The sequence below is a fragment of the Ahaetulla prasina genome, chromosome 6, assembly GCF_028640845.1.
Source record: "Ahaetulla prasina isolate Xishuangbanna chromosome 6, ASM2864084v1, whole genome shotgun sequence".
In the NCBI taxonomy this organism is placed as follows: domain Eukaryota; kingdom Metazoa; phylum Chordata; class Lepidosauria; order Squamata; family Colubridae; genus Ahaetulla; species Ahaetulla prasina.
Window position 1 is genome coordinate 95,421,799 of NC_080544.1, and position 24,909 is coordinate 95,446,707.

A 24,909-nucleotide genomic window follows, 5' to 3' on the forward strand; every position below is an offset into this window, starting at 1 on the left:
GGAAAATTAAAAACATTACAGGACCTCCAAGAACAAGAACTACGAGTTGACTGGTGGGCTTGCCTTCAATTACAAAATCGATACAAGATATAAAAAAAATATGGAATATATCTTAAACTACAACAATTAGATAAAATTTTACTAGAGCCAGACAAAAAAAATATTACCCAAATTTATAAATATTTGCTGGAAGTAGAATTGGAAGAAGAAGTAGTGAAAGGATGTATGATTGCATGGGGTCAAAATATTGAACATAATATAAATTTATCAGACTGGGAGAACATATGGAACGGAAATGATAAATTAACAAAATCAGCAGCATATAAAGAAAATCCATATAAAATGTTCTACAGGTGGCACCTACCCCCTTCGAGATTAGCGAAAATGTATCCCAAAATGAGCCCCATATGCTGGAAATGTAAAAATAAAAAGGGAACATATTACCATATGTGGTGGTCCTGCCCTGAATCCCGTAAATATTGGTTAAAAATTAAAAAGTGGCTACAGGAAATCACGAATGAACAATTGGATCTAGAACCGGAACTCTTTTTATTGGGGATTTTCAAAAAAAATATGTGAAGAGTATAAAATATTTAATACTACACATACTGTATTAACTGCTGCTAGATGGCCTTCGCTCAATGTTGGAAACAGCCATGTATACCTACAGAGAAACTTGCTATACAAAAGATCATGAACTGCGCAGAAATGGACAAACTAATGCTGAGTTTAAAAGATAAAGGGACATCGGTATTTCATAATATATGGGAACAGTGGTATAAATAGAAAGGAGATAGACAAGGATATTTAGTTACTAAGTATAAATAACAGATAAAACAAGAACACAAATATATACAATTTAATGTTTGTAATCATTGCACAGATTATTGTTATAAGAAAAACACCAAAAATAGCTGTTAAGTGATATAACCTTTTCTTTTCTTTTTCTTCTATGTTTTTAATGTAAAAAAAGTTTAATAAAATATATTTTAAAAAAAAGAAAGAAGAGCGTCACAGGGAGATTCAGTTAATAACAGCAATACTTTGCAGTCTGAAGGTACACAGGAAAAAGATGTCCTGCTTTGTAATCCATTTCAGGGGTCTCCAACCTTAGCACCTTTAAGACTTGTGGACTTCAACTCCCAGAATTCCTCAGCCAGCTTTGCAGTCCACAAGTCTTAAAGTTGCCAAGGTTGGAGACCCCTGATCCATTTCGTGAGTTGTGGATTTTACTGTCCAAAATACACAGAGAAAATAAAATGATTGTTATCTTAGAGCAGTGTTTTTCAAGCTTGGAATAACTTTAACATGAATGCTGGCTGGGGAGTTGAAGTCTACATATCTTAAAAGTTGCCAACACTGAAAAGCATTGTCCTTAGAATCTACTTCTGCTCTTGTGAAAATAAATTTTTGATTCCTTTGATTCCCAAAGGTGCTTTTTCAGGAGACAACTGGACTTTCTTGTTTTATCAGCTGCCTGCAAGGAATATAAATCCTACCATTCCCCACCTATCCTGTCAGAGCTGAAGAAGCTTCTTGGATGAGAAGCGAAACGTCTTCAAAAGAAAAAACAAGAAAGTCCAGTTGCCTCCTGAAAAAAGCACCTTTGGGACAATCATGACCTGAATGACTGAGAATCTACAAACATTGAGTTGATTGTTAAATAGGGAAGAACTAGGATTGGCCACAGCTTCTCCCATCTGGGAAGAATAGAATAGAATGGAATAGAATTTTTTATTGGCCAAGTGTGATTGGACACACAAGGAATTTGTCTTGGTGCATATGCTCTCAGTGTACATAAAAGAAAAGATACCTTCTTCAAGGTACAACATTTACAACACAAATGATGGTCAATATATCAATATAAATCATAAGGATTACCAGCAACAAAGTTACAGTCATACAGTCATAAGTGGAAAGAGATTGGTGATGGGAACGATGAGAAGATTAATAGTAGTGCAGATTTAGTAAATAGTTTGACAGTGTTGAGGGAATTATTTGTTTAGCAGAGTGATGGCCTTCAGGAAAAAGACTGTTCTTGTGTCTAGTTGTTCTGGTGTGCAGTGCTTTATAGCGTCGTTTTGAGGGTAGGAGTTGAAACAGTTTATGTCCAGGATGTGAGAGATCTGTAAATTGTAAATTGTAAATTGCACAAGGGCTGGTTCAGTAAAAACTCCCATTTGCTCGGCCCATATGTTATGCAGTTTGTATTAGCCACAAGCATCTATGGAAGCTTGTCACCAAAATCAATGACACTGTCTTATGGGAAGACAAAATTTTCATCAGCACCAATGACAGGAGAACAACAGGTTTTAAAAAGAAAAATCTCACTGCAGACCAAAATCCTGAAGAATGCTTCCTGGGTTTGCAAGCCACACAATGTACAGTAGTGGCCAAAATGGTGCAAAAGTGTATTTTCTAAAACTAGCTAATAACACCACTTTTTTGGGGGGGAGTAGTACCATAAAATGATATAGCAATGGAAAGATAATTTAACCAAGAATGTAATACAATAACTTTTATGAAGGATTTCCTATTAGAATAGCAGTTATAGTATAAAGAAGAAAAGTGAAATACGTAGAAAAAATGAGATGTACAAAAATTATCACCATAGAAAAATGAGATACACAAAAATGATCACATCAGTTAATACTTAGTTGGGTAAACTTTAGCATGAATTACGGATTTACAATGTCTTCCCATGGAGTGAACCAAATCTTTTAGTTCTGCAGCTGTTATAATGTGAAACGAAGATTGAATGATTGCTTCTATTAACTGGGTTTTATTGCTGGGTCGCTTCTGACTAACAAGTTTCTTTAGTCAGCTCCATAGATTTTCAATTGGGTTAAGTTCTGGGCTATTCCCAGGCCATTCCAGCAATGGAATATGATTATCTTGATACTCCAAAAAAAAAAAGTAGTGTTATTAGCCATCAAACCTCAAAAATACACTTTTCCCAAAAGGTTTCCACAATTTTGGCCACTGCTGTAGTACATTTACTTTAAACCTGAATTTACAGATTATTGTGGCCAAAAACCAGCATTTCCAAAAGAATAGGAAATAATATATTATGAAGGGGTAGACATACGAAGCCGTCAAATATAGTAAGCTCCAATAGGTAACAAAAGCTAGAATAATAAAGGAATATCAAAAGTTTTAGGCTATATTAATTAGAATTAGGCTAATTAGAAATATAATGAATAATGCATGGTGGAACTACATCACTTTAAAATTACCCTATGTAAAATATGCTAGATCAGAGGACTCCAACCTTAGAAACTTTTGGCCTTGTGGACTTAAACTCCCAGAGTTCCTCAGTCAGCTTTCCTGTCTGAGAACCTCTGGGAGTTGAAGTCCACAAACCTTAAAGTTACTAAGGTTGGAGACCCCTGTGCTAGATGATATCTAAAATAGATGCAGGTTTACTTCTGGTTGCACTCAAAAGCTGAGTTCATCTATCACAATATACTACACTTCATTTAATCATGGTTTGTTAAATAAATCACTATGGCTAGCTTAGAAATGATGACTTGTAAACTGCAACAGGATTCACATGTTACAAAAATGGCAAATCGTAATTTGTTCTATCCATCAGGGAAATAGTTCAGAAAGGCTAAATTTCATTTCTAGTATTTGCGATTCAAATATTACGCCACTAGAGGACGCCAGCTGCCCTGAGTTAGACAAGGATGAAATGCTTGTTTTCAGCGGAGGGAACCGAGAAAGGCATCTGGGTTTCTAATTTTAGATTAATTCATTTATAGAAACGGGCTATTGTTGTAACAAATGGCTTGTGTTAGCCGGCTCCTGCCCTATCCAGCAGATGACACGAGCCTTTAATTTTATTTAACAACAAGAACAACAAAATTAAATCCTTCAATAAAGCAGATATAACACCTCCTATTTCAATAAAAATTCAGTATTGCTGACCTTTGGTAATTTTATTCAGAAGGCTGGGTCTACGGTTTTAGGAGCCATAGATTGCTAACTATTTTATGGAAAAGGAAACCTCTATTAATCTGACATCCACAATCAGGTCCTCTTTAAATGCACTGGAGGGCCTCATATCAGAGGTAAAAATCCAGCAGGTTCTGACCTGGTTCTGGAGAACCGGTAGCAGAAATTTTGAGTAGTTCGGAGAACCGGCAAATACCACCTCTGGCTGGCCCCACAGTGGGGTGAGAATGGAGATTTTGCAATACCCTTCCCCCAGGAGTGGGAGGGAATGGGGATTTTGCAGCATCCTTCCCCTGCCACACCCACCAAGCCATACCCACCAAGCCACACCCTCAGAACCGGTAGTAAAAAAAAATTGGATTTCACCACTTTCTCGTAGCCATCCAACGTCAAAGGGGAAATGCAAGCTGGTGCTGCAAAAGGACACATCTATCCATCCTTTATTAACATTTGAGACAAGGAGAAGCTGGACAAAATTGTTAATGCCATACAACTTCTTCAATTGAAACTATTCTATGACTATTCTATGACTGAGCCGTGATAGCTCAGGCTGTAAGAAGCCTGTTATTAGAACACAGCAGCCCGCAATTACTGCAGGTTCAAGCCCGGCCCGAGGTTGACTCAGCCTTCCATCCTTTATAAGGTAGGTAAAATGAGGACCTAGATTGTTGGGGGGGCAATAAGTTGACTTTGTAAAAAATATACAAATAGAATGAGACTATTGCCTTATACACTGTAAGCCGCCCTGAGTCTTCGGAGAAGGGCGGGATATAAATGTAAATAAATAAATAAAAAAAAAACTTACGGTTCACTGGTTTTTTTAGATGGCGGGGTGGGGGGGAATCCCATTAAAAAAAAATCTAGCCCAGAAACACAGTGGTTGCTCAAGTTAGAGGAAAAACCAGCTTTCTAGTAAGAGAGAAAATGTGTCATTCCTCTCTTTTTATTTATTTACTTATTTATTTATTTTATTTTGTCACAACAATATATGTAGGTATCATACAAAAAGATTATATAGTAAATAAACACATATATGGGTAAATATAAGGAGGTATAAGCATATATATAGGAAGAAGAAAAGAAAAACAATAGGACAGGAACGGTAGGCACGTTTGTGCGCTTATGCACGCCCCTTATGGTCGGGTTCAACCACCTTTTGAAACACAAGCAACGTGAGCCTGGGCTTGAGAACAGCAGGTCTTGAGGCCTGCATAGCTCAAAGCATTTTAGCTTTAAATTCAGGGAAGGATCTTGTTAAGAGACCTCGCTGAGGTTCTGAAATCTGTGGATTTCAGGGGGAAAGATACAATTACTGCAGTTGGCTTAGGAAAACCCACACGAATCTGAAAAACAAGGGTGGTAAGATAATGAGGCCACTGAATGAGTGCGAGAGATTCTTAGGGGACCAAATCTGGCGAATGTTTGTCCTTGTGGAGTTTGTTTTCAAGGAGATGAACACGTACAACGTTTATACTTGGTTGTTTTGTCACTACTTGGAATGATACACTCACAGAGGAAAAAGAGGCACAGCCCCCTTAATTCTTATTAGGTCTAGGTTCTACAAGATGGCTTTAAAGACCTAGCAAATTTATTTGGGAAGCCGGCTCAGCTTGCATTAATTATGATTTAGCATGTTGGAGGAACCCATGCTCTTCGATTAGTACATGCATCACTGTATTGTGGAAATCTGGAAAATGGTTCATTTGGTAACCAGGTTGATTAGACTGTGTCAGCGTAGCTTCTGAGTGTCGGAAGTGGAACAGGAAGAAAAAGAGGAAATATCTGGATGACAAATATTTATTAGGGAATCAATCATACTTTAAACAATCAAACTTTAAACATAATCTGGATTGGCACAAACACACAAAACCATAATTTGGTTTTAAACTATGGGGGGGTATGTATCAGTTTCAAAAATACCTAAATATAAAACAAGGCTGAAGGTGAAGGTTCCCCTCGCACATATGTGCTAGTCGTTCCCGACTCTAGGGGGCAGTGCTCATCTCTGTTTCAAAGCCGAAGAGCCAGCGCTGTCTGAAGATGTCTCCGTGGTCATGTGGCCAGCATGAATTAACACCAAAGGCGCATAGAACACTGTTACCTTCCCACCAAAGGTGGTCCCTATTTTTCTACTTGCATTTTTTACTTGCTTTCGGACTGCTAGGATGGCAGAAGCTGGGACAAGTCACGGGAACTCACCCCGTTGCGCGACACTAGGGATTCAAACCGCTGACCTTTTGATTGACAAGCTCAGCATCTTAGACACTGAGCCACCGTGTCCCTAAACAAGGCTGAGGTTACAGTAAATTCAATTCAGCCTGCATTTATGGATTATAATTTTGTGCATGGCTTGCTGCCATATCCAAGTTTGGGGTTCCCCTAAAATATGGTTTCTAAGCTCTTTAATCATGGCTGTTTGTTTCTGTTGCATAATTACTTTAGCTAATCTTTAATCTGATTTTAATAATAGTTTTAAAAGGGTTAAAGCATTGAGCTGTCATGACATTTTCTTTATATTTGTTCTAATCTAAGCTGATATATAAAGATAAAGGATGTTTTCTTGCCCCAATGGAAGATTTTGTACTTTCTTCTAATTTTATCATCTATCATTTTGCAAACTTTTTCATGCAGTAGCTGCATTTTGACATCTCTTCATATCTTTTCTCTCACCCCACCTTTTAAAATAAAATTTAAAAACAGGTATCTGAAACTCCATCAACAGAGTGTTGGCTAGGAGAAGGGCCTGCCTATGTTATGCTGTTATAAATGTGGGAGAACAGGCATATGGTAAAGAATTATCCTTAGGCTGATTGGAAACGTTAATATTCTTTGATAGGAAAAACCCACTTTCGGGTGGGTTGGTGCATTGTCCACTCAAGTTCAAGGTGGAAATCATGCTAAGACTTGAAAGTGCTTATCCACATTAATAGTCAGCCAATTGTGGCATATAAAAATTCTGGAGCAGGTATCGCGTTAGCTCAGGAGGTAACTTGAACTACGCGGACTTCAATCTGACCTAAGTAGAGTACATAAAATTATCTACCACAGTGTCCTTACCTGTCGATGACTACTTCAGCTTCAACCACAACAATACACAAGCAAATAATAGATACAAACTCAAGGTAAACCACTCCAAAGTTGATTGCAGAAAATATGACTTCAGCAACAGAGTGGTCAATGCCTGGAATGCACTACTGACTCTATAGTTTCTTCCCCAAATGCCCAAAACTTTAAGCTTAAACTGTCTATTGTTGACCTCACCCTATTCCTAAGAGATCTGTAAGGGGTGTGCATAAGAGCACCAGAGTGCCTACCGTCCCTGTCCTAATATTCTTTTTTTACTTACTCCATGTATCCAAATTATGTTTATACTTTTACCTGTTATCTTATATATGACTGACAAATAAAAAATAAATAAATAAAAGATCCTTTTTTTTTTCTTTTTTGCATTTATATCCCGCCCTTCTCCGAAGACTCAGGGCGGCTTACACTATATTAGCAATAGTCTTCATTCTATTTGTATATTTATATACAAAGTCAACTTATTGCCCCCAACAATCAGGGTCCTCGTTTTACCTACCTTATAAAGGATGGAAGGCTGAGTCAACCTTGGGCCTGGTGGGACTCGGGCCTGCAGTAATTGCAAACAGCTGTGTTAATAACAGACTGTCTTACCAGTCTGAGCCACAGAGGCAAAATGTCTATGGAGATTTTGGCAAAATGTCTATGGAGATTCTCAGTCATCCAAGTCAGGGTTGTCCCAAAGCTGTTTTTCAAAAGGCAATTGGACTTTCTTTGTTTTTTCCTTCAAGACGTTTTGCTTCTCATCCAAGAAGCTTCTTCAGTGCTGAACTGAAGAAGCTTCTTGGATGAGCAGCGAAACGCCTTCAAGGGAAAAAAAATAACCCAAAGTTCAGTTGCCTTTTGAAAACCACCTTTGGAATGCCTTTTGGCAGAAAGAATAAGGGCTTCTGAGCAATGAGACTTTCGTTAGTCAAATTGCTTGTCCAAGACTAGAAAGTAGGCTGGGTTTTGCTATTTGAGATGCAAGGAGAGATGAACGTTTACATCAAATTACCTAACTGACCAACAAGAGGCAAAAAGAATCCAAAGCGGAATGTAAGACTTCAGAAGCTAAGATGAAAACCAAACACGTCACATTATGGTTCAAGTAATTTAATGACTGAAGATTTAGCCTAGGATGGCTAACCTTTTCCGGACCGAATGCCCAAAGCATGAGCCTGAACCCCCAAAATGCAATGCATACGTGGGCCCCGTGTATGCGCCTCCCCATGCATGCGCACATGGTCCCCCTGCAGGCACCCTGCCCTCCATGCATCCATGCACAGCCCCCCACACGCCTCACGCCCCCGTGCATGCGTGCACGGCCCTCCTGCATGTGTCCCACCCCCCCATGCATGCGTGCGTGGCCCCCACACACATGCCCCACCCACCCCCTGCGTGCACGGCAGAGACCCGACAACCAGTTGGTCGGTGGGAGGTGTGCGCGCATGCACGGCGGAGCTGAACTGGAGCGATGGCTCGTGTGCCCACAGAGAGGGCCCTGTGTGCCACCTGCGGAACGCATGCCATAGGTTTGCCATCCTGGGCCTAGGATACAGTATTGAATGCTAAAATGAGAGCTTATTTTAGTACAGCTATGAATATGGATGGAACCATTTGTCAGGAAAGTGAACCATTTGTTTACTCTTGCCAAGAAAGCTATAATGATCGGTGTACGAACTGAGTTCAGGTGAATGGTATGCGTCGCTTACCCTTCGTTCTCCATATTCTAAGTTCTGCTCTGTAGCAATTTAATTTTTCCCCCCTTTTCCTCTTCTTGAATCTTGCCAAACAATAAAAAGACAATTTAAAACCCAGTCCCTACCAAGTTTCTTAATTATTGATTGCAAAATACTTACTCAATTGAGAAAACTACAGCATCCAGAGATTCGGCCACAATCTCACAGAAATGATTATAGAAGCCTCGTTCTGCAGGGAGAGACAGCCAAGGATGAGAAAGAAGCTAATGCTAACAATACAGTTGCAGAATGTCCAGAGAACAGATATTTTTATTTGCAATATTTGCAGAGGTACATATTCTGCAAATGACATTACTGATGCATAAAAACATTTCTGTTGGATTTTCGAGAATCCGAAGATTGCCATTTTTTTTAAAAAAAAAGGGGTGGGTGGGATATCCTGAACAATTGAAAAAAAGGAAAAAGGGAAACCCCAAAATCAAAACCCCCAACCCAATTAGGACTTTATGATAACTGGCTACAGAATTCACAGAGAATCCAGAGTCACCTTGTTGTAGGGGAGAAATTTAATAATAAATAAAAAATGGTCAAAAGATCAAGTGGAAGTGGAAGTTTTTTCATTTCACAATCTGTCCCTGGTTTTCCTCCACACGTTATTTTCAGCAACCCAGTTTAGGGAAAAATGGATTGCCACTAGGATTATGGATTCAAGAACAGAAAGATGCTTCAGATGGTGTAGGTGGGCTCACTTTAAAGCAGCTGCATCTTTTCTAGGGCTCACGAGGCAGCTACACAAGACAGCCGCATGTTCTTGGGAGAAAAGATGCAGCTTCTTGAAAAGCCTGAAAGTAAGTGCTATGTGACCGTGCTTCTGTGTTCCATAGCACCTTCTTTGTTCAAATTTCTACTGCACAAGTAGTACTAATAAAGGAGATTATTTGAAGCTCAGAGTTGACATGAGGACTCTCTGGTGCTCTTTGAGCTTGCTTGTTTTCTTGCAGATGTTTTTATTACTCAAACTAGGCAGTAGTGAAATTCAACATTTTTTACTACCGGTTCTGTGGATGTAGCTTGGTGCGCGTGGCTTGGTGGGCATGGCAGGAGAAGGATACTGCAAAATCTCCATTCCCACCTCACTATAGGGAAGGATCAGTGGTGGGTTGCTACCGGTTCAGTCCAGAACTTGCGAACCAGTAGTAACAGCGGCGGGAGGCTCCGTCCACCTCCCCAGACATCATTATGGATACTCTGCACATGTGCAGAAGCGCCGTGCGCTAGCGAAATAAGCGCGTGCGCATTCCCATTGCGAACCGTAGCAAAGGTAAGTGGGACCCACCCCTGGGAAGGATACTGCAAAATCCCCATTCCCTCCCCACTCCTGGGGGAAGGATATTGCAAAATCTCCATTCCCACCCTACTCTGGGGCCACCCAGAGGTGGTATTTGCCGGTTCTCTGAATTGCTCAAAATTTCCATTACCAGTTGTCCGAAATGCTCAAAATTTCTGCTACTGGTTCTCCGAACTGCTCAAGATATCCGCTACCGGTTCTCCAGAACCTGAATAGCACCCCTGAAACTAGGTAACATCATCAATGCCAGTGATGATGTTACCTAGTTTGGGTAATGAAACATTTGCAAGAAAACAAGGTCAGAGAGCACCAAGGACCCTCCGTATACAAGTAGTTCTTGGTTAATGACTACCCACTTAGGTCAAAGCTACAATGCTGCTGAATGAGTAGTTCTTGTGACCAGAATGGTTCTTACAACTAGTCATCCAAACTCCCGCTGTCCAGTACTCCTGTGGTCCTAATCTCATGATCTGGGCATTTGGCAACCGGCTTGCACTTAAGGAGGGTTGAAGTATCTAGCAGTTACATGATCACCATGAGCCACGGTGGCGCAGTGGTTAGAGTGCAATACTGCAGGCTACTTCTGCTGAGTGCCGGCTGCCTGCAATTTGTCAGATTGAATCTCACCAGGCTCAAGGTTGACTCAGTCTTCCATCCTTCGGAGGTGGGTAATATGACGAGCCAGATTGTTGGGGTTTACAGATATGCTGACTTTGTAAACTGCTTAGACAGGGTTGTAAAGCACTGTGAAGTGGTATATAGGTCTAAGTGCTATTGCTATTTGTGATCTTCCCTGGTGGCTTCCCCACTCACTCTGCTTGTCGAAGCTGGCAGGAAACTGTGAGTATTTCTTTGCTTAACAGACCATAACCCTCGCTTAGCAACAGCAGTGGGACTGCCTGGATTGCCATTGCTAAGTGGTGTGGCCCTGTGGCTTTACAAGAGCAGTGCTTAGTGACAGATATTCCAGTCCCAATTACTACTGGTAAGTCAGGATTACCTGCAGAGTGTTAGTGATCGCAAGATGGGGAACAACAATAAAAACAACATGCAGCCCATTACAACTCGCCACAGCCCACAGCCAACTCGCCACAGGACGATGCGCCACAGGATAAAAGTTACGTTAATATCCAAGAAATAATGGAATAGATTCATCAAAGAAAGGATTCCCAAGGAGGGATGAAATGAAATGTGAATGACAAAAATTAAAATGATTTTTTTAAACCATTTTAAATATGCTTTGAATTGAATTGCTAAATTGTCCCGCAGCGAATTGTCCTGTGGTGAATTGTCCTGTGATGAATTGTTCTGTGGTGAATTGTCCTGTGGTGAATTGGCTGCGGTCAGTTGTCCCATTCCGCTTTCGGATTGCTTACTTGTACTTAACAAAGCCCATCCTCCTCCATGGATGTAGATGATGCTGCGATATAACGTCTTCTGGTTGATCTGAGTATCTGGCTGATACACTCGGACCTCAACACCATCAAATATGGCATCTGTTATCTTCACAGGCCGTGCAGAGGGCATAGTCAGGCTTTCCAGCCAATTAATAAAACTATTTAGCAATTTTGCATGGTGGCCCAGTCCTATGTAATGAGCAAAGTCACACTAAGGAAAAAAAAGAAAGAGTGAAAGGCAGCGGTGAAATTCGCCTGGATCTATCCGGCTTGCGCGAACCAGTAGCGGGAGGCTCTGCCCACCCGCCGGGACATCATTATGTCCTGTTTTTGACCCTCTGCGCATGTGCTTAAGAGGCATGCACGCTCACACTCGCGAACCGGTAGCGAAGGGAAGTGCATATCACTGCTGGTGAAAAGGCAAAGGATTTGAAAGACATACTGCATAATTAAATCCATAGACACACATACGGTATGATATACATATAAACCTTAATACTACAGTAACTGCAGTAGAATAGAACTGCATCAGGAGCCCTGCTAAGGGAATGGTTAGAATGCAATACAGGTAGTCCTCAACTTATGACCGCAATCGAGCGCAAACATTTCTGTTGCTAAGTGAGACAGTTGTTAAATGAATTTTGCCCTATTTTATGACCGTTTTGCCATAGGTAAGCGAATCAGCGCAGTTATTAAGTTAGTAACAAGGTTGTTAAAGGAATCTGACTTCCCCATTGACTTTGCTCGTCAGAAAGTTGCAAAAGGGGATCACATGACCTTGGGACACTGCAACCGTCATAACCATGAACCCATTGCCAAGCATCTGAATTTAGATCATGTGACCACAGGGATGCTGAAGTGGTCGCAAAAAAAAGTCATAAGTCACTTTTTTCAATGCTGTGGTAACTATGGCCAGTAAGGGAATCGTTCTACAGATAGTCCTTGACCTACGACCACAATGGAGCCCAAAATTCCTGAGGTTGAGACATTTGTTAAGTGAATTTTGCCCCATTTTATGACCTTTCTTGCCACCATTAAGTGAACCTTTGCAGGTGATAAGTTAGTAACCCAGTTGTTATGCAAATCTGGCTTCCCTGTTGATTTTGCGGGTGAGAAAGTTGCAAAAGGTAAATCGTGTGACCTTGGGACACAACAACGGTCATAAATATGAACCAGTTGCTAAGTATCTGAATTTTGATCACATGATCATGGGGAAGCTGCAAAGGTTGTCACTGTGAAAAACGGTCATAAGTCCCATTTTTCAGTGCTGTTGTAATGTTACAAGTGGACAACCATTTAAATATGAGCCAGCAGTGTGCAACAGTTGCCAAAAAAGCCAACACAGTTCTGGGCTGCATAAACAGAGGAATAGAATCATAATCACATGAAGTGTTCATATCACTTTATAAGGCCTTGGTAAGGCCATACTTGGAATACAGCATCCAGTTTTGGTCGCCATGATGTAAAAAAGATTTTGAGACTCTAGAAAGTGCAGAGAAGAACAACAAAGGGGACTGGAGGCTAGAACATGTGAAGAACGGTTAGGGTTAGGGTTATACAATGTAATGCAGTTTTCTTGTTTAGGTGCAGAGAGACAAAAATGCCTTTTATAACTGGGGAGGATATGGATCGAGTACTTTAAGTAAACCCTCGGTGACCCAGACAATAGACAAATTGCATCATGTCTTGCTAAATCAGAACTGGGTAAAATTCAGCGACTGTGTTTCAAATATCGTAAGAGCAGCTTCTAGTGTCCAAGGTTCAGAGTTAAGCATGTAGAAATCATTAGCAGAGGTGATCAGGAAAGTAAAATTTACAGATGACATTATAACCTGCATGACTTCATGGAAATCCACAATGGAGTATGCAACTGGTTCTCCATTGAGGGCTTCTTATAGGCTTTTTTTCTAGCTTCTAGCACTAACAGTCTATCATTCAAGAAGTAACCTAGTTCTTACATTTGCTTAATTAATAGAGTTGGAAGGTCCTTGGAGGTCTTCCTATCCAACCAGTGGTAGAATTCAAAATTTTTTTTACTACCGGTTCTATGGATGTGGCTTGGTGGATGTGGCATGGCTTGGTGGACATGGCATGGCTTGGTGGACGTGGCAGGGGAAGGATACTGTAAAATCTCCATTTCCTCCCCACTCCAGAGGAAGGTTACTGCAAAAACCCCATTACCTTCCGATCAGCTGGGACTTGGGAGGCAGAGACTAGATGGGGGCGGGGCCAGTCAGAGGTGGTATTTACCGGTTCTCCGAACTACTCAAAATTTTCACTACCGGTTCTCCAGAACTGGTCAGAACCTGCTGAATACCACCTTTATATCCAACCCCTGTTCAAACAGAAAACCCTATACCAGTTCAACGAGATCAACCAAGAATGGCTGGATGCTATCACTGAGGAAGAAAAATGCAAGTAATAGCTGCTATTAGCTAACTCCTGCCTCCTTCAACTCTCAAAAGTTAGTTCCACTAATTTCAGTGAGAGTCCCATCTAGATAACTGGGCACGGGATAACTGTTAGAACTAAGGTTTTGTTGTTGAAACATAATTTTTTAAATTACGAGTTTAAATTTAACACCAAAAATGATGGCAGCATCGAAGTTCTAGTTTGAAGAATTGATTTAAAAAATATTTAATTTTCCGGGCAAGAAAACAGCTCAAGATCTTTTTTACCCGACATACTAGTCTAAGCATACCTATTTTCTATGGTTTCTTCTAAACCATTTCAATATATGAACAAGTTTTGTTTCTCAGATAAATCTACATTTTAATATTGAGGGTTGTACTGCCATTAAAGGGGCCAGGAAGTGAGAAATAGAGTACATTTTGAACTACAATCTCTTGCCATCTGACACATTTGGGTTGATGTGAATTATAGTTTTAAACAACATCCTTTCTTAAAAAGGATAATTTACTTTTTTCCCAAGTTGCAGTCTACATTCCAAAGAGATTTTGCAATTGTTGTGGATTTCCCAATTTTGTGTCTTGATTATAATAATAATTAAATGGATCAACCAGGGGTGAAATCCAGCAGGTTCTGGAGAACCGGTAGCAGAAATTTTTAGCAGTTTGGAAAACCGGTAGCGGAAATTTTGAGTAGTCCGCAGAACCGGCGAATACCACCTCTGGCTGGCTGTAGAGTGGGGTGGGAATGGAGATTTTGCAATATCCTTCCCCCAGGAGTGGGGAGGAAATGGGGATTTTGCAGTATCCTTCCCTTGAAATGGAGTGGGAATAGAGATTTTACAGTATCCTTCCCCTGTCACACCCACTAAGCCACGCCTGCCAAGACACACCACACCCACCGAGCCACGCCTACAGAACCGGTAGTAAAAAAATTTGGATTTCACCACTGGGACCAACATAATTAAAAGTTGTAGGAATGACAGACCCAATACTTTTGCTTTAAAAAGATTGTCTGACTTTTGCAACAGAAACATATGAACTTTGGAAATCAGATGAACGAAGAAAATAGGAAGAGATGGAGAAAGGAAGAGAAGAGGAAGAGAAGAGGAAAGCAGGGGTGAAATGCTCCCGGTTCGGACCGGATCGCGTGATCCGGTAGCGATGGGGGAGGATAGTTCGGAGAACCGGTAGCAAAACTCCCTGCCCCCCACCACCACCCACGCATCGCTGTTCCTCTTCTCTGTTCCTGAAGCTCTCGGTGGTGATATAGCTGCAAACGGCTTTAAATGACTGCCAAGGCACTTCAAAGGGCCGCACTACAGCTGTTCAGTGCTGTAGGCGGCTAGTAGACCGGTGCCTCTATGTTTAAAGAAGGTAGACTGGTGCCTCCCAATCAAAGGCAATTGGTAGACTGATGCCTCTATTTTTAAAGAAGGTAGATTAGTGCCTCCCAATCAAAGGCAATTGGTAGACCGGTGCCTCTATTTTTAAAGAAGTTAGACCGGTGCCTCCCAATAAAAGGCAATTGGTAGACCGGTGCCTCTATTTTTTAAAGAAGGTAGACCAGTGCGCTCCCAAGTTTTGTATACTTTATTACTTTTATTATTTATTATTGACCATGCCCATTCAGTCACCTGACCACCAAGCCACGCCCACCAATTAAGCCACGTCCACAGAACCGGTAGGGAAAATTTTTAGATTTCACCCCTGGAGGAAAGGTTGTGGTAAAATAAAGCAGGGTAAATGGTAAAAGAGCAGCCCCGAACAACTAAAAATGAAAGTTAAAAGATAAGATGAATGGAAAATGATGGATAAAAGATTGCACACTCAAGAAGGCTTATGAGAAATAAAAAGAAAAACTTTTTTGGAAAAAAAAAGGAAATCAGATGCAATTGTTGGGAAAGTTCCTTATCAATATTCAAAGAAAAGATTCCATTATTAAGAGTCAAAACAATGGTATTTGAATAATGATTGCAGTGATTTGTGTTATAGATGAAACCGTTATCGATTTTCTATGAGTAAAATACAGTAACAGATTGTAAACAGAGGGCCTTGAACTTTAATTTTGCTGCTGTTTAACTCGTAACTCTTTTTTCTTCATTTACACAGTGTATGATAGGTCAAATTCGGTTGCAAATAGATGTAGAAATTTATAAATTTTGGACGCGATTTGCAAGGGAGGAAGTTGTAATTGCTCCAATATATTTGTCAATATTCAACTAGGGGGAATAATATGTGTTTCTGTTTTGTCCTTTTAATTCACTTTTTTTCTTCTTATTGTTCTTGTCTAGGGTTGGGGGGGTTTTTTTGGTTAATTTTTTTCCTTTGGATCTTGCATTTTAATCTTTTGAATAAATTTAAAAAGAGAGAGAGAGAGTAGCATCTCAGACAAACTTTTTAAGCACACAGGAGTCCCCGTCACATATTTCCAAATTATACACATCTGATAAGAGGTCTTCATGCAGATTTTTTTTTTCTCTCCAGCAGGAAATCCATGCATTAAGTGTAGAAAGGAGATACAGCTTTCCTTGCCTAGTGTTGTAAATATTGAGGCATATTTAGTCAGAGAAAAACATTAAGTGTTGTTGGTGCTTCCAACCCTCTGCCCTCTGGTGCAGAGGTGGGTTTCAGCAGGTTCTGACCAATTCTGGAAAACCAGTAGCGGAAATTTTGAGTAGTTCGGAGAACCGGTAGTAAAAATTCTGATTGGCCCCACCTCCATCTATTCTCTGCTTCCCAAGTCCCAGCTGATCGGGAAGAAATAGGGATTTTGCAGTAAGCTTCCCCTGCATTAGGGAGGGAATGGAGACTTTACAGTATCCTTCCCCTGCCACGCCTACCAAGCCATGCCGACAGAACCGATAATAAAAAAAATTTGAAACCCATTGTTAGGAAATTGTTATTGCCCAACTGGTTGGTCAGGAAATATATAAACCAACATTGTGTGTTTGTAGCTAAAAGTATTATGTAGCTTTAATAACTTTGTTGCATAATCATGCATCCTGATTGGCTGATCTCTGTAGCCAATGTACTTAAGGAAAGCTGAATTCTGGTTTGGGTGAACACTACACCATTTTTACCTGCTGATATGCTGTAACTCTATATTTGATCTCTATGCATGGTCATGGCTTGATCATGGCTATTTATTGCTTCTTTAATATTTATTGACTGTTTTTATATTGAACTTTGCTCCTGAATGGAACTACAGATCTGTTTTATTGTATTTTTCTACAACTGGTAAGAAGACTTTATATTTGAAAAATATCCCTGGACTGATCTTTATCTCACTTTATATGTGTATGACTTGAATTGTCTTTAGACTATAATTTTGTTTTTTCCTAAAAATAAAACATTATCAAAAGCCAGTTTGTTTGCGTGTTAACTGTTATTGTCCACAATCATTCTCAGTCGTTTTCATGCGTAAACTCAAAGGGTACTCTGCTCAATAGCCCACAACATCGGTTGTGAGAAAACACTATCCTTAACACCCATCACTGCTCCGGTGGTATTATCCTCAAAGGTGGAGGAGACAGAGAAGACAGGTTAAGACCTACGACCAAAAGCAGTTTGTTTTCTTTCAGGATTGGATGACTGTGGAGTTGCAGGGCAAGAAGAATCTCATTTCAGAAGCACTTTATATAACTACAGAAGTCAAGATCTGGAGCTTGTTAGGAATACAACCATGTGATCCGGCTTGCTGTTCTCAATCAGTCACCCGCTTAGCTTTTACAATAAATGGTGAATTCTACCCACAGCAGCAAAGCTGTGGCTTCACACTTAACTATTTTAGGAACATAGAAGGGAATCAAGACAGAAATCAAGAGAGGTTAAATAAGTGCAATGGCAGAGTGCTGGTTTAGTGAACTTCGATTGAATTCAATGTTCTAATTGTAGCATGGCTGTTAAGTGAATCTGGCTTTCGCTTTGGCTTTGCTTGTCACAAAAGGTCACAGTGTCACCGCAACTGCAGTCATCATAAATACACGTCAGCTGCCAAGCGGCCAAATTTTGATCACGTGACTCTGCAGCAGTCGTAAATGTGAAAAGGGGTCATAAGTCACTTTTTTCAGTGCCATTGTAACTTCAAGAATCACTAAACAAACTTTTGTAAGTTGAGGACTACCTGTAATGATGGCATTACAGCCGCGGTAGCACAGTGGTTAGACTGCAGTACTGCAGTCTGCCAGCTGCCTGCAATTTTAGAATAGAATAGAATTTTTTATTGGCCAAGTGTGATTGGACACACAAGGAATTTGTCTTGGTGCTATGCTCTCAGTGTACATAAAAGAAAAGATACGTTCATCAAGGTACAACATTTAGAACACAAATGATGGTCAATATATCAATATAAATCATAAGGGTTGCCAGCAACAAAGTTACAGTCATACAGTCATAAGTGGAAAGAGATTGGTGATGGGAACGATGAGAAGATTAATAGTAGTGTAGATTTAGTAAATAGAATAGAATAGAATAGAATAGAATAGAATAGAATAGAATAGAATAGAATAGAATTTTTATTGGCCAAGTGTGATTGGACACACAAGGAATTTGTCTTTGGTACATATGCTCTCAGTGTACATAAAAGAAAAGATACGTTCATCAAGAATCATAAGGTACAACACTTAATGACAGTCATAGGGAAACAGTCAATATAAACGGAGCCCCAAATGTCGGTTGCCAAGTGAGACATTTCTTAAGTGAGTTTTGCCCCCATTTTATGACCTTTCTTGTAAAGTGGTTAAGTGAATCACTGCCATTGATAGGTTATTAACATGGTTGTTAAGTGAATCCGCCTTTCCCAGGACGCACGAAGCTATTGCATGACCCCAGGTCACCACAACCGTCATAAATATGGCTCAGTTGCCAAGCATCTGAAACCAGGCCAGGGTTTATTTTCCCGTTGGGCCTTATTTTTGGGTAAACACAGGTGATATTAGTTGGACGACAGCCACTTTGGGAAACTTCTTGTTCTGACCCAGGCACAAGTCAGTAATAGGAAACTCAGTCAGTGTAAAAACAAACAAACTTTATTAGAGCAGCTGGAGTATTAATTCATTCTCACCGCAGTCCAACTAAATTAAAGCAAATTCCTCCCAACACAATTCCTCAGTCCTAACACCAACCTTGGTCCAAATAGGCAAAGGCCTTTCTTTGAAAAAGTTCAGAAGACACCGATACAACACAAATGCAACAAGACAAGGCAAGTCAAAGCTATCAACGTTGTTTTCCGGCAAAGAGCCCAAACGCTGTTGCTGGTCTTTTAAGCCTTATGGGAGGGGCCAATCAACTCTTGGCCCTACTCCCGAGTCGTCCTCTTTGCTTCAGCTGTTCTTGCCTTCTGGCAGCTTTTTTCATGAGTGCATTAGGAACAGGCTCCTCCTATTCCTCTGCCTCACTACTGTCAGCCTCTGGAGGCTCCGGAGTCCGCGCATCACTCCCAGATGGCCCTAGCTCCATCTCTACCTCCGACGCAGAGCCCTCATCCAGGCCTTCCCCAGCCTCCAGGACTGGCCCATATTCTTCCTCAGCCTCACCACTGTATGACTCCGTTGCCAGCTCCCCAGACTGCTGGTGGACCACAACATACCAGTTAGCTCGCGCGCACCACTTCTGTGCATGGACAGAAGCTTCTGCGCATGTGCAGAGCATATTTGATGACATCCAGGAGAGTGGGCAGAGCCTCCCGCCCCCACTACTTCCAGTTTTCCCGAACCGGGGTGAACCAGTAGCAACCCACCACTCATCATGATGGTGAGGAATTTTAGTAACAAAATAGATTAACCTTGTCTTTCAAGTTTTCCAACAGTAAAATGATTGCTACTCTAATGCAGTCAACCCCTCTGCTACAGATCATCCTCTTTTCCCATCTTTCCCAGCAACAGAGACTTTCTCTAGAGAACTAGGTCTTCTCATAATGCGTTCAAAGAGCTCTTTAGTATGAATCATAAACTGACACCAGGTTGCACGAAATGCAATCCAGAATTGGCTCACGTGGCTGATTTGCCTGAATGTCAAGCTTCCAAGAATTCTCCAGCATTTTTGGATTTAGCTTGGCCTCACCCAATATGAACAGACTCAACCGTATTACAACTGCAAAACTACTGAATCTTCTAGATCAAGTTAAACCCTAAGACATGCTGCAGTGAGTCATTTAATGCCTGTGAGGTTGTAAAGAGAGGTTGTGAAACGGAGCGAAATTTACATAACTGTCTTGCTTAGCAACAGAAATTTGGGGCTCAATTGTGGTTGTAAGTCAAGAACTAGCTGTATTATGTTGGTTGGGGAGCCAGTTTGGTCTAGGAGTTAAGGTACCCATTTAGAAACCAGGAGATGATAGCCCACTCTAGCCACAAAGTCAACTGGGTGGCCTTATTGATTTGATATGTAGCCCAATGTATTACATCATTAAGTAACTCAAGGAAGAGAATATACATTTGTCTCTCAGCGCATCGTCTCAGGCTTGGGTGATCTGAAAAATAATCAAGACCCTGCATTTTTGAGATAACACTAGGAAGAAACAAAATGTGTTGGTTGATCTAGAAACAACTGTGTTTGTCCCCCTTTTATGACTCTTCTTGCCACATTTGTTAAGTGAATCGCTGCAGTTGTTAAATTAGCGACACTAATTTAAGTGAATCTGGTATCCACATTGACTTTGCTTGCCAGACGCTCGCAAAAGGTGATCACTGCAACCGTTGTAAATGTGAATCACTTGTCAAGCATCCTGAATGTAAATCACATGACCATGGGGATGCTGCAATGGTCATGTAGGAAGTTAGCACCCACCCCCCTCCTAGAAGAATGAAATATTTTAGAAAATATTTAAAAAGGCAGAATATATTTCCCTGGATGAGAAATGGAGAAACATGTTTTAAAGACAAAGCAGCTTCCTGACTCCCCCCACCTTTGTCAATGGGTCAGAGACAGAAACTCACTCCCCCACCTTGTCAATGGGTCAGAAGTAGAAACTTATTCTCCCCACCTTTGTCAATGGGCCATCATCTGCAACATAATAGGACCCATCTAGCAACTGAAACTCACCACATGACACCTGGGAAGATTTACAAAGTTGACTTTGTAAATATACAAATAGAATGAGACTATTGCCTTACACACTGTAAGCCGCCCTGGGTCTTCATAGAAGGGCGGGATATAAATGTAAATAAAACAAAAAACAAAAAAAAATCAGCCAGCAAGGCTAGCTAAGACCCCCGCCCCCTGGGAATCTGACAACCAGTCAGGATACTCTTCCTGTGCCCCAGAAAGTTCAAAACTCAGAGAAAGCATAAAGCCAGGGAGCACACAGGATCTCATCCCTTTTCTGTTCAGGATCTCAAGCCATTTGATCCTGGCCACCATTAAACCATCTTTCCAAGCAGCCTCCATGTTTCCAGTGTCTTTGTCCCCACTTGGAACTGAACCCAGATGGATATTTCTTCCAACAGTCATAAGTGTGAAAAATGGTCATGTCATTTTTTCCAGCGGTGTTGTAACTTCGAACAGACACTAAGTGAACTGTTGTAAGTCGAGGATTACTTGTACTCCATATTCGCCCAGTAATAAACTTGGGTGAGTTCTAAAGCTAAGCAGTATCTGTAATAATACAGTGTGTACAAATGACCTGGGGGGGGGGGGCAAGGAGGAAGAGCTGCAGCCTAAATCAATGCCATGAAAAAGGTATCTCAGCGAACAAAAAGAGGCATGAGAAATACCTCAGAAGGGACTTTCCCTAGTTTTTCAAAAGTAAAAGTAAGAAAGGAGCTTTTCAGACTTGCAAGATTCTATAACAGATAGTCCTTAACTTATAACTACAACTGAGCTCAAAATTCATGTTGCTAAGCAAGACAGTTTTGTCCCATTTTTCTGTGACCACTTTTTGCGACTTTCTGAAAACAGGGAAGCCAGATTCAATTAACAACTGTGTTACTAACTTAATAACTGAAGTAAGACAATATTATTATTGTATATAATATTACAAGAGCAAAAAATAGATTCAAACTAAATGTCAACCGCTTCAAACTTGATTGCAGAAAATATGACTTCTGTAACAGAGTTGTTAATGCTTGGAACTCATTACCTGACTCCATAGTCTCTACCCAAAATCCCAAAATCTTCAACCAAAAGCTGTCTACTATTGACCTCACCCCATTCCTAAGAGGGCTATAAGGGGCGTGCATAAGAGCACAAAAGTGCCTACCGTTCCTGTCCTATTGTTCCCTTCATCATATCAAATTGATATAGTTGATGCATATTTTTTTTTACATATATGTATATATTTTCTTCAAAATATGTTTTTTTATGTATGACAATTGTTTGTGTATACTGTTGTGACAAAAAGAAATAAAAAAAAGACCATTTCTTGCCACTGTTAAGGGACTTACTGCAGTTGTTAAATCTGGCTTCCCCGTTTTCAAAGGGTTGCAAAAGGTGGTCCCACGATCCTGGAACACTGCGACCACCATACATACATTCCAGTTGTTGGGCACCCCAAATCTGATCACATGACCACAGGAATGCTGTAACTGCCCTAAGTCACTTTTTTTCAGTGCCGCTGTTAACTTTGAGCGGTCACTAAACAAATAATTGTAACTCAAGGACTACCTGAAAATCTGTAGAGATTCTCAATCATCCAAGTCATGGTTGTCCCAAAGGGGCTTTTTCAGGAGGCACCTGGACGTTCTTGTCTTCAAAAACAAAGAAAAAAAAACAAAGAAGCTACCTTTGGTTCAAGGACTACCTGTATTGTAACCTTAAAGGGTATAGAAGTACCCTTTGTACTTCTTGTACTTCTTGTCTGGATTACCTCAAAGGACTGACAGTGTCATACTCCATCATACTTTTGGATGAGAGGTCCATTAGCAGATGTAAGAACTATAGGCTAAAACTATCTACCCCACCCAGACTGTCACCAGCAAGGCTGCCTGGACAATGTATTGAGACACTAACTCAGGTGTAAATAAGAAGGGAGTGACTTCCAACGGCCATAAGGCTACGCAGGAAGTCATTTCTAAACATCTCTTCTTAAAGGGTTACATAACAATCAGTCGATCTTTTTAGAAAACGACGCCTTTCATAATGTTTTGAGCAACTAAGCCGACTGTAGCTGATCCGGACTGGGGAGGGGGTGGGTGGGCTTGAATGAAAGGCGGCGCTTGGATCGCATAAAGCGGAAGACTTCGCCTTTTATGATTCATAACGATACTCGTGCCAAGGCTTTCTGAACCAGGAAGACCAATGCAACCGGCCAAGCCAGAGAATGTGAAACTAAGGGCGATGCGTCCCAAATAGGAACCCAGACGAGGCACGCCTTTCCGATGCTGAATGCCTGAAGCGGCATTATTAGTCCCAGTGCAAACCAGCGGGCAGAGGCCGATTAAGGGCACCAAAAGCTGCAGCAGCAGGAGCAGCAGCGCGCGAGATCCGCGTCTTGTAGATCGCTCCAGGAACGTCGGCATTCGCGCAACCCATTTACCCACTTAAACCCCCACCCCGTCTCTCCTGTGTGTGTCTGGAACCGAATGTGTGGAATCAGAAAGAAGCGTCTGTGTGTGTGTGTGTGTATGAGAGAGAGAAACGTCGGCATTCGCGCAACCCATTTACCCACTTAAACCCCCACCCCGTCTCTCCTGTGTGTCTGTGTGTGTGAGTAAGTGAATGCATGGAATCAGAAAGTAGCTGTGTATGTGTGAGAGAGAGAGACTGAATGCATGGAATCAGAAAGTAGCGGCGTGTGTGTGTGACTGAATGCATGGAATCAGAAACCATGGAATCAGCGGTGTCTGGGACCGAATGCGTGGAATCAGAAACCGATTCCACGCATGGAAAGATGTAGCCTGTGATCGCGGGTAACAGTGACTCTGCTGGGCGGCTTCTGCCAAGGAAACCGCTAGCTCTCTTCTCGACCTGGTTTAACTGCGCGGGTCGTGTGAACCCAGAGAGCTGCGGGCAGGAAGGGAGGGAGGCAGACAGACAGATAGACGGAGGGAGGGAGGGAGGGGAGAGCGAGCGTGGGACCTCTGCGGTTTTTTTCTTACCGATTGCTGCACGACCCGGAACATCGCATTTAGCATCAAGAGATGCCAAGGCTCGGAGACGGTGCTGGGGAGCGGCAGGTAGACGTAATAGGCGGTCAGCGCCAGCCACCCGGCAAGCAGCACCACGGCCGACTTCATCGCTCCGGCGCCGAAGCCTCCCCTTCTAGTCCTCAGTCCAGCGCTGGGTTCTTTTTAAACCGGGCGACCTTTTTTTGCGGCAAAGGCGGCGAGCAGCCTCCCATTTCTAGGATTTCATAATCCGGCCGAGCCAATCAGTGGGGGGGAAAAGAGGCGAGAGGAAGTCCGGGCCTTTCCGTCGCTTCCGAGCCGGCCGCCCTTGCTCTTCATTGCCGGAGGCTCAGCTTTGCCTGGGGACGCCGGCAGGGCGAAGAGGAGGAGGCGGCGGCGGAGGAGGATCGTGGGTCACGCGCTTAAAAGCCCCGCGCAGGAAAGCCTCGGGATTTCTCCTTGGGTCCCTCCCACCTCTGAAGATTTCCAAAATTAGGGCAAAGGGCTCCTGGCCAGGGATGACCTCTAGCAGGTGGGCACAAGTGTTCCCGACGTGGCATTCAGAGGCTGGCAGAGGGAGGGCCACGTGGGCCCTAGACATTTCCCTGGAGGTTTGCCTCGCACTGCCTCCTTGGATCCCCTCCACCTCAAAGGTTCTTGTCCTCGACTTATGACCACAGGACTCTTTGTTTCAGGAATTATTTAAAAATTAGTAGGCAGCTAAAATCTGAGGAAATGCATATGGGAGGGACGGTTAACCCTTATCTTCAATCTATCCAAATAATAATCTTCCCCATAGCTGAAAACCAAATACCTTAATTAAAACAGTCAACTTTTGTGGACTATAAAGCAATGCAGGTAGTCCTCCACTTATGACGGCAATTGAGCCCAACATTTAAGTTGCTATGGGAGACTTGTCAAGGTTTTGCCCCATTTTATGACCTTGACACCATTGTTAAGCGGATCATTGCAGTAACGTGGTTAAGAGAA

General features: G+C 41.7%; 1 protein-coding gene across 1 annotated transcript in view; it reads right to left on the minus strand.

The window, feature by feature from the left end:
• NCEH1 (neutral cholesterol ester hydrolase 1) overlaps positions 1-24,352 on the minus strand; it is a 36,228-nt gene extending 11,876 nt beyond the window's left edge. Inside the window, exons 1-3 of the mRNA XM_058187257.1 lie at positions 23,911-24,352; positions 11,445-11,676; positions 8,880-8,949 (exon numbers count right to left, since the gene is read on the minus strand). Of these exons, the coding sequence (XP_058043240.1) occupies positions 8,880-8,949; positions 11,445-11,676; positions 23,911-24,048 (440 nt within the window). The 5' untranslated portion in view covers positions 24,049-24,352. The remainder of the gene's footprint in view (positions 1-8,879; positions 8,950-11,444; positions 11,677-23,910) is intronic.
• Between the last annotated feature and the right edge of the window lie 557 nt (positions 24,353-24,909).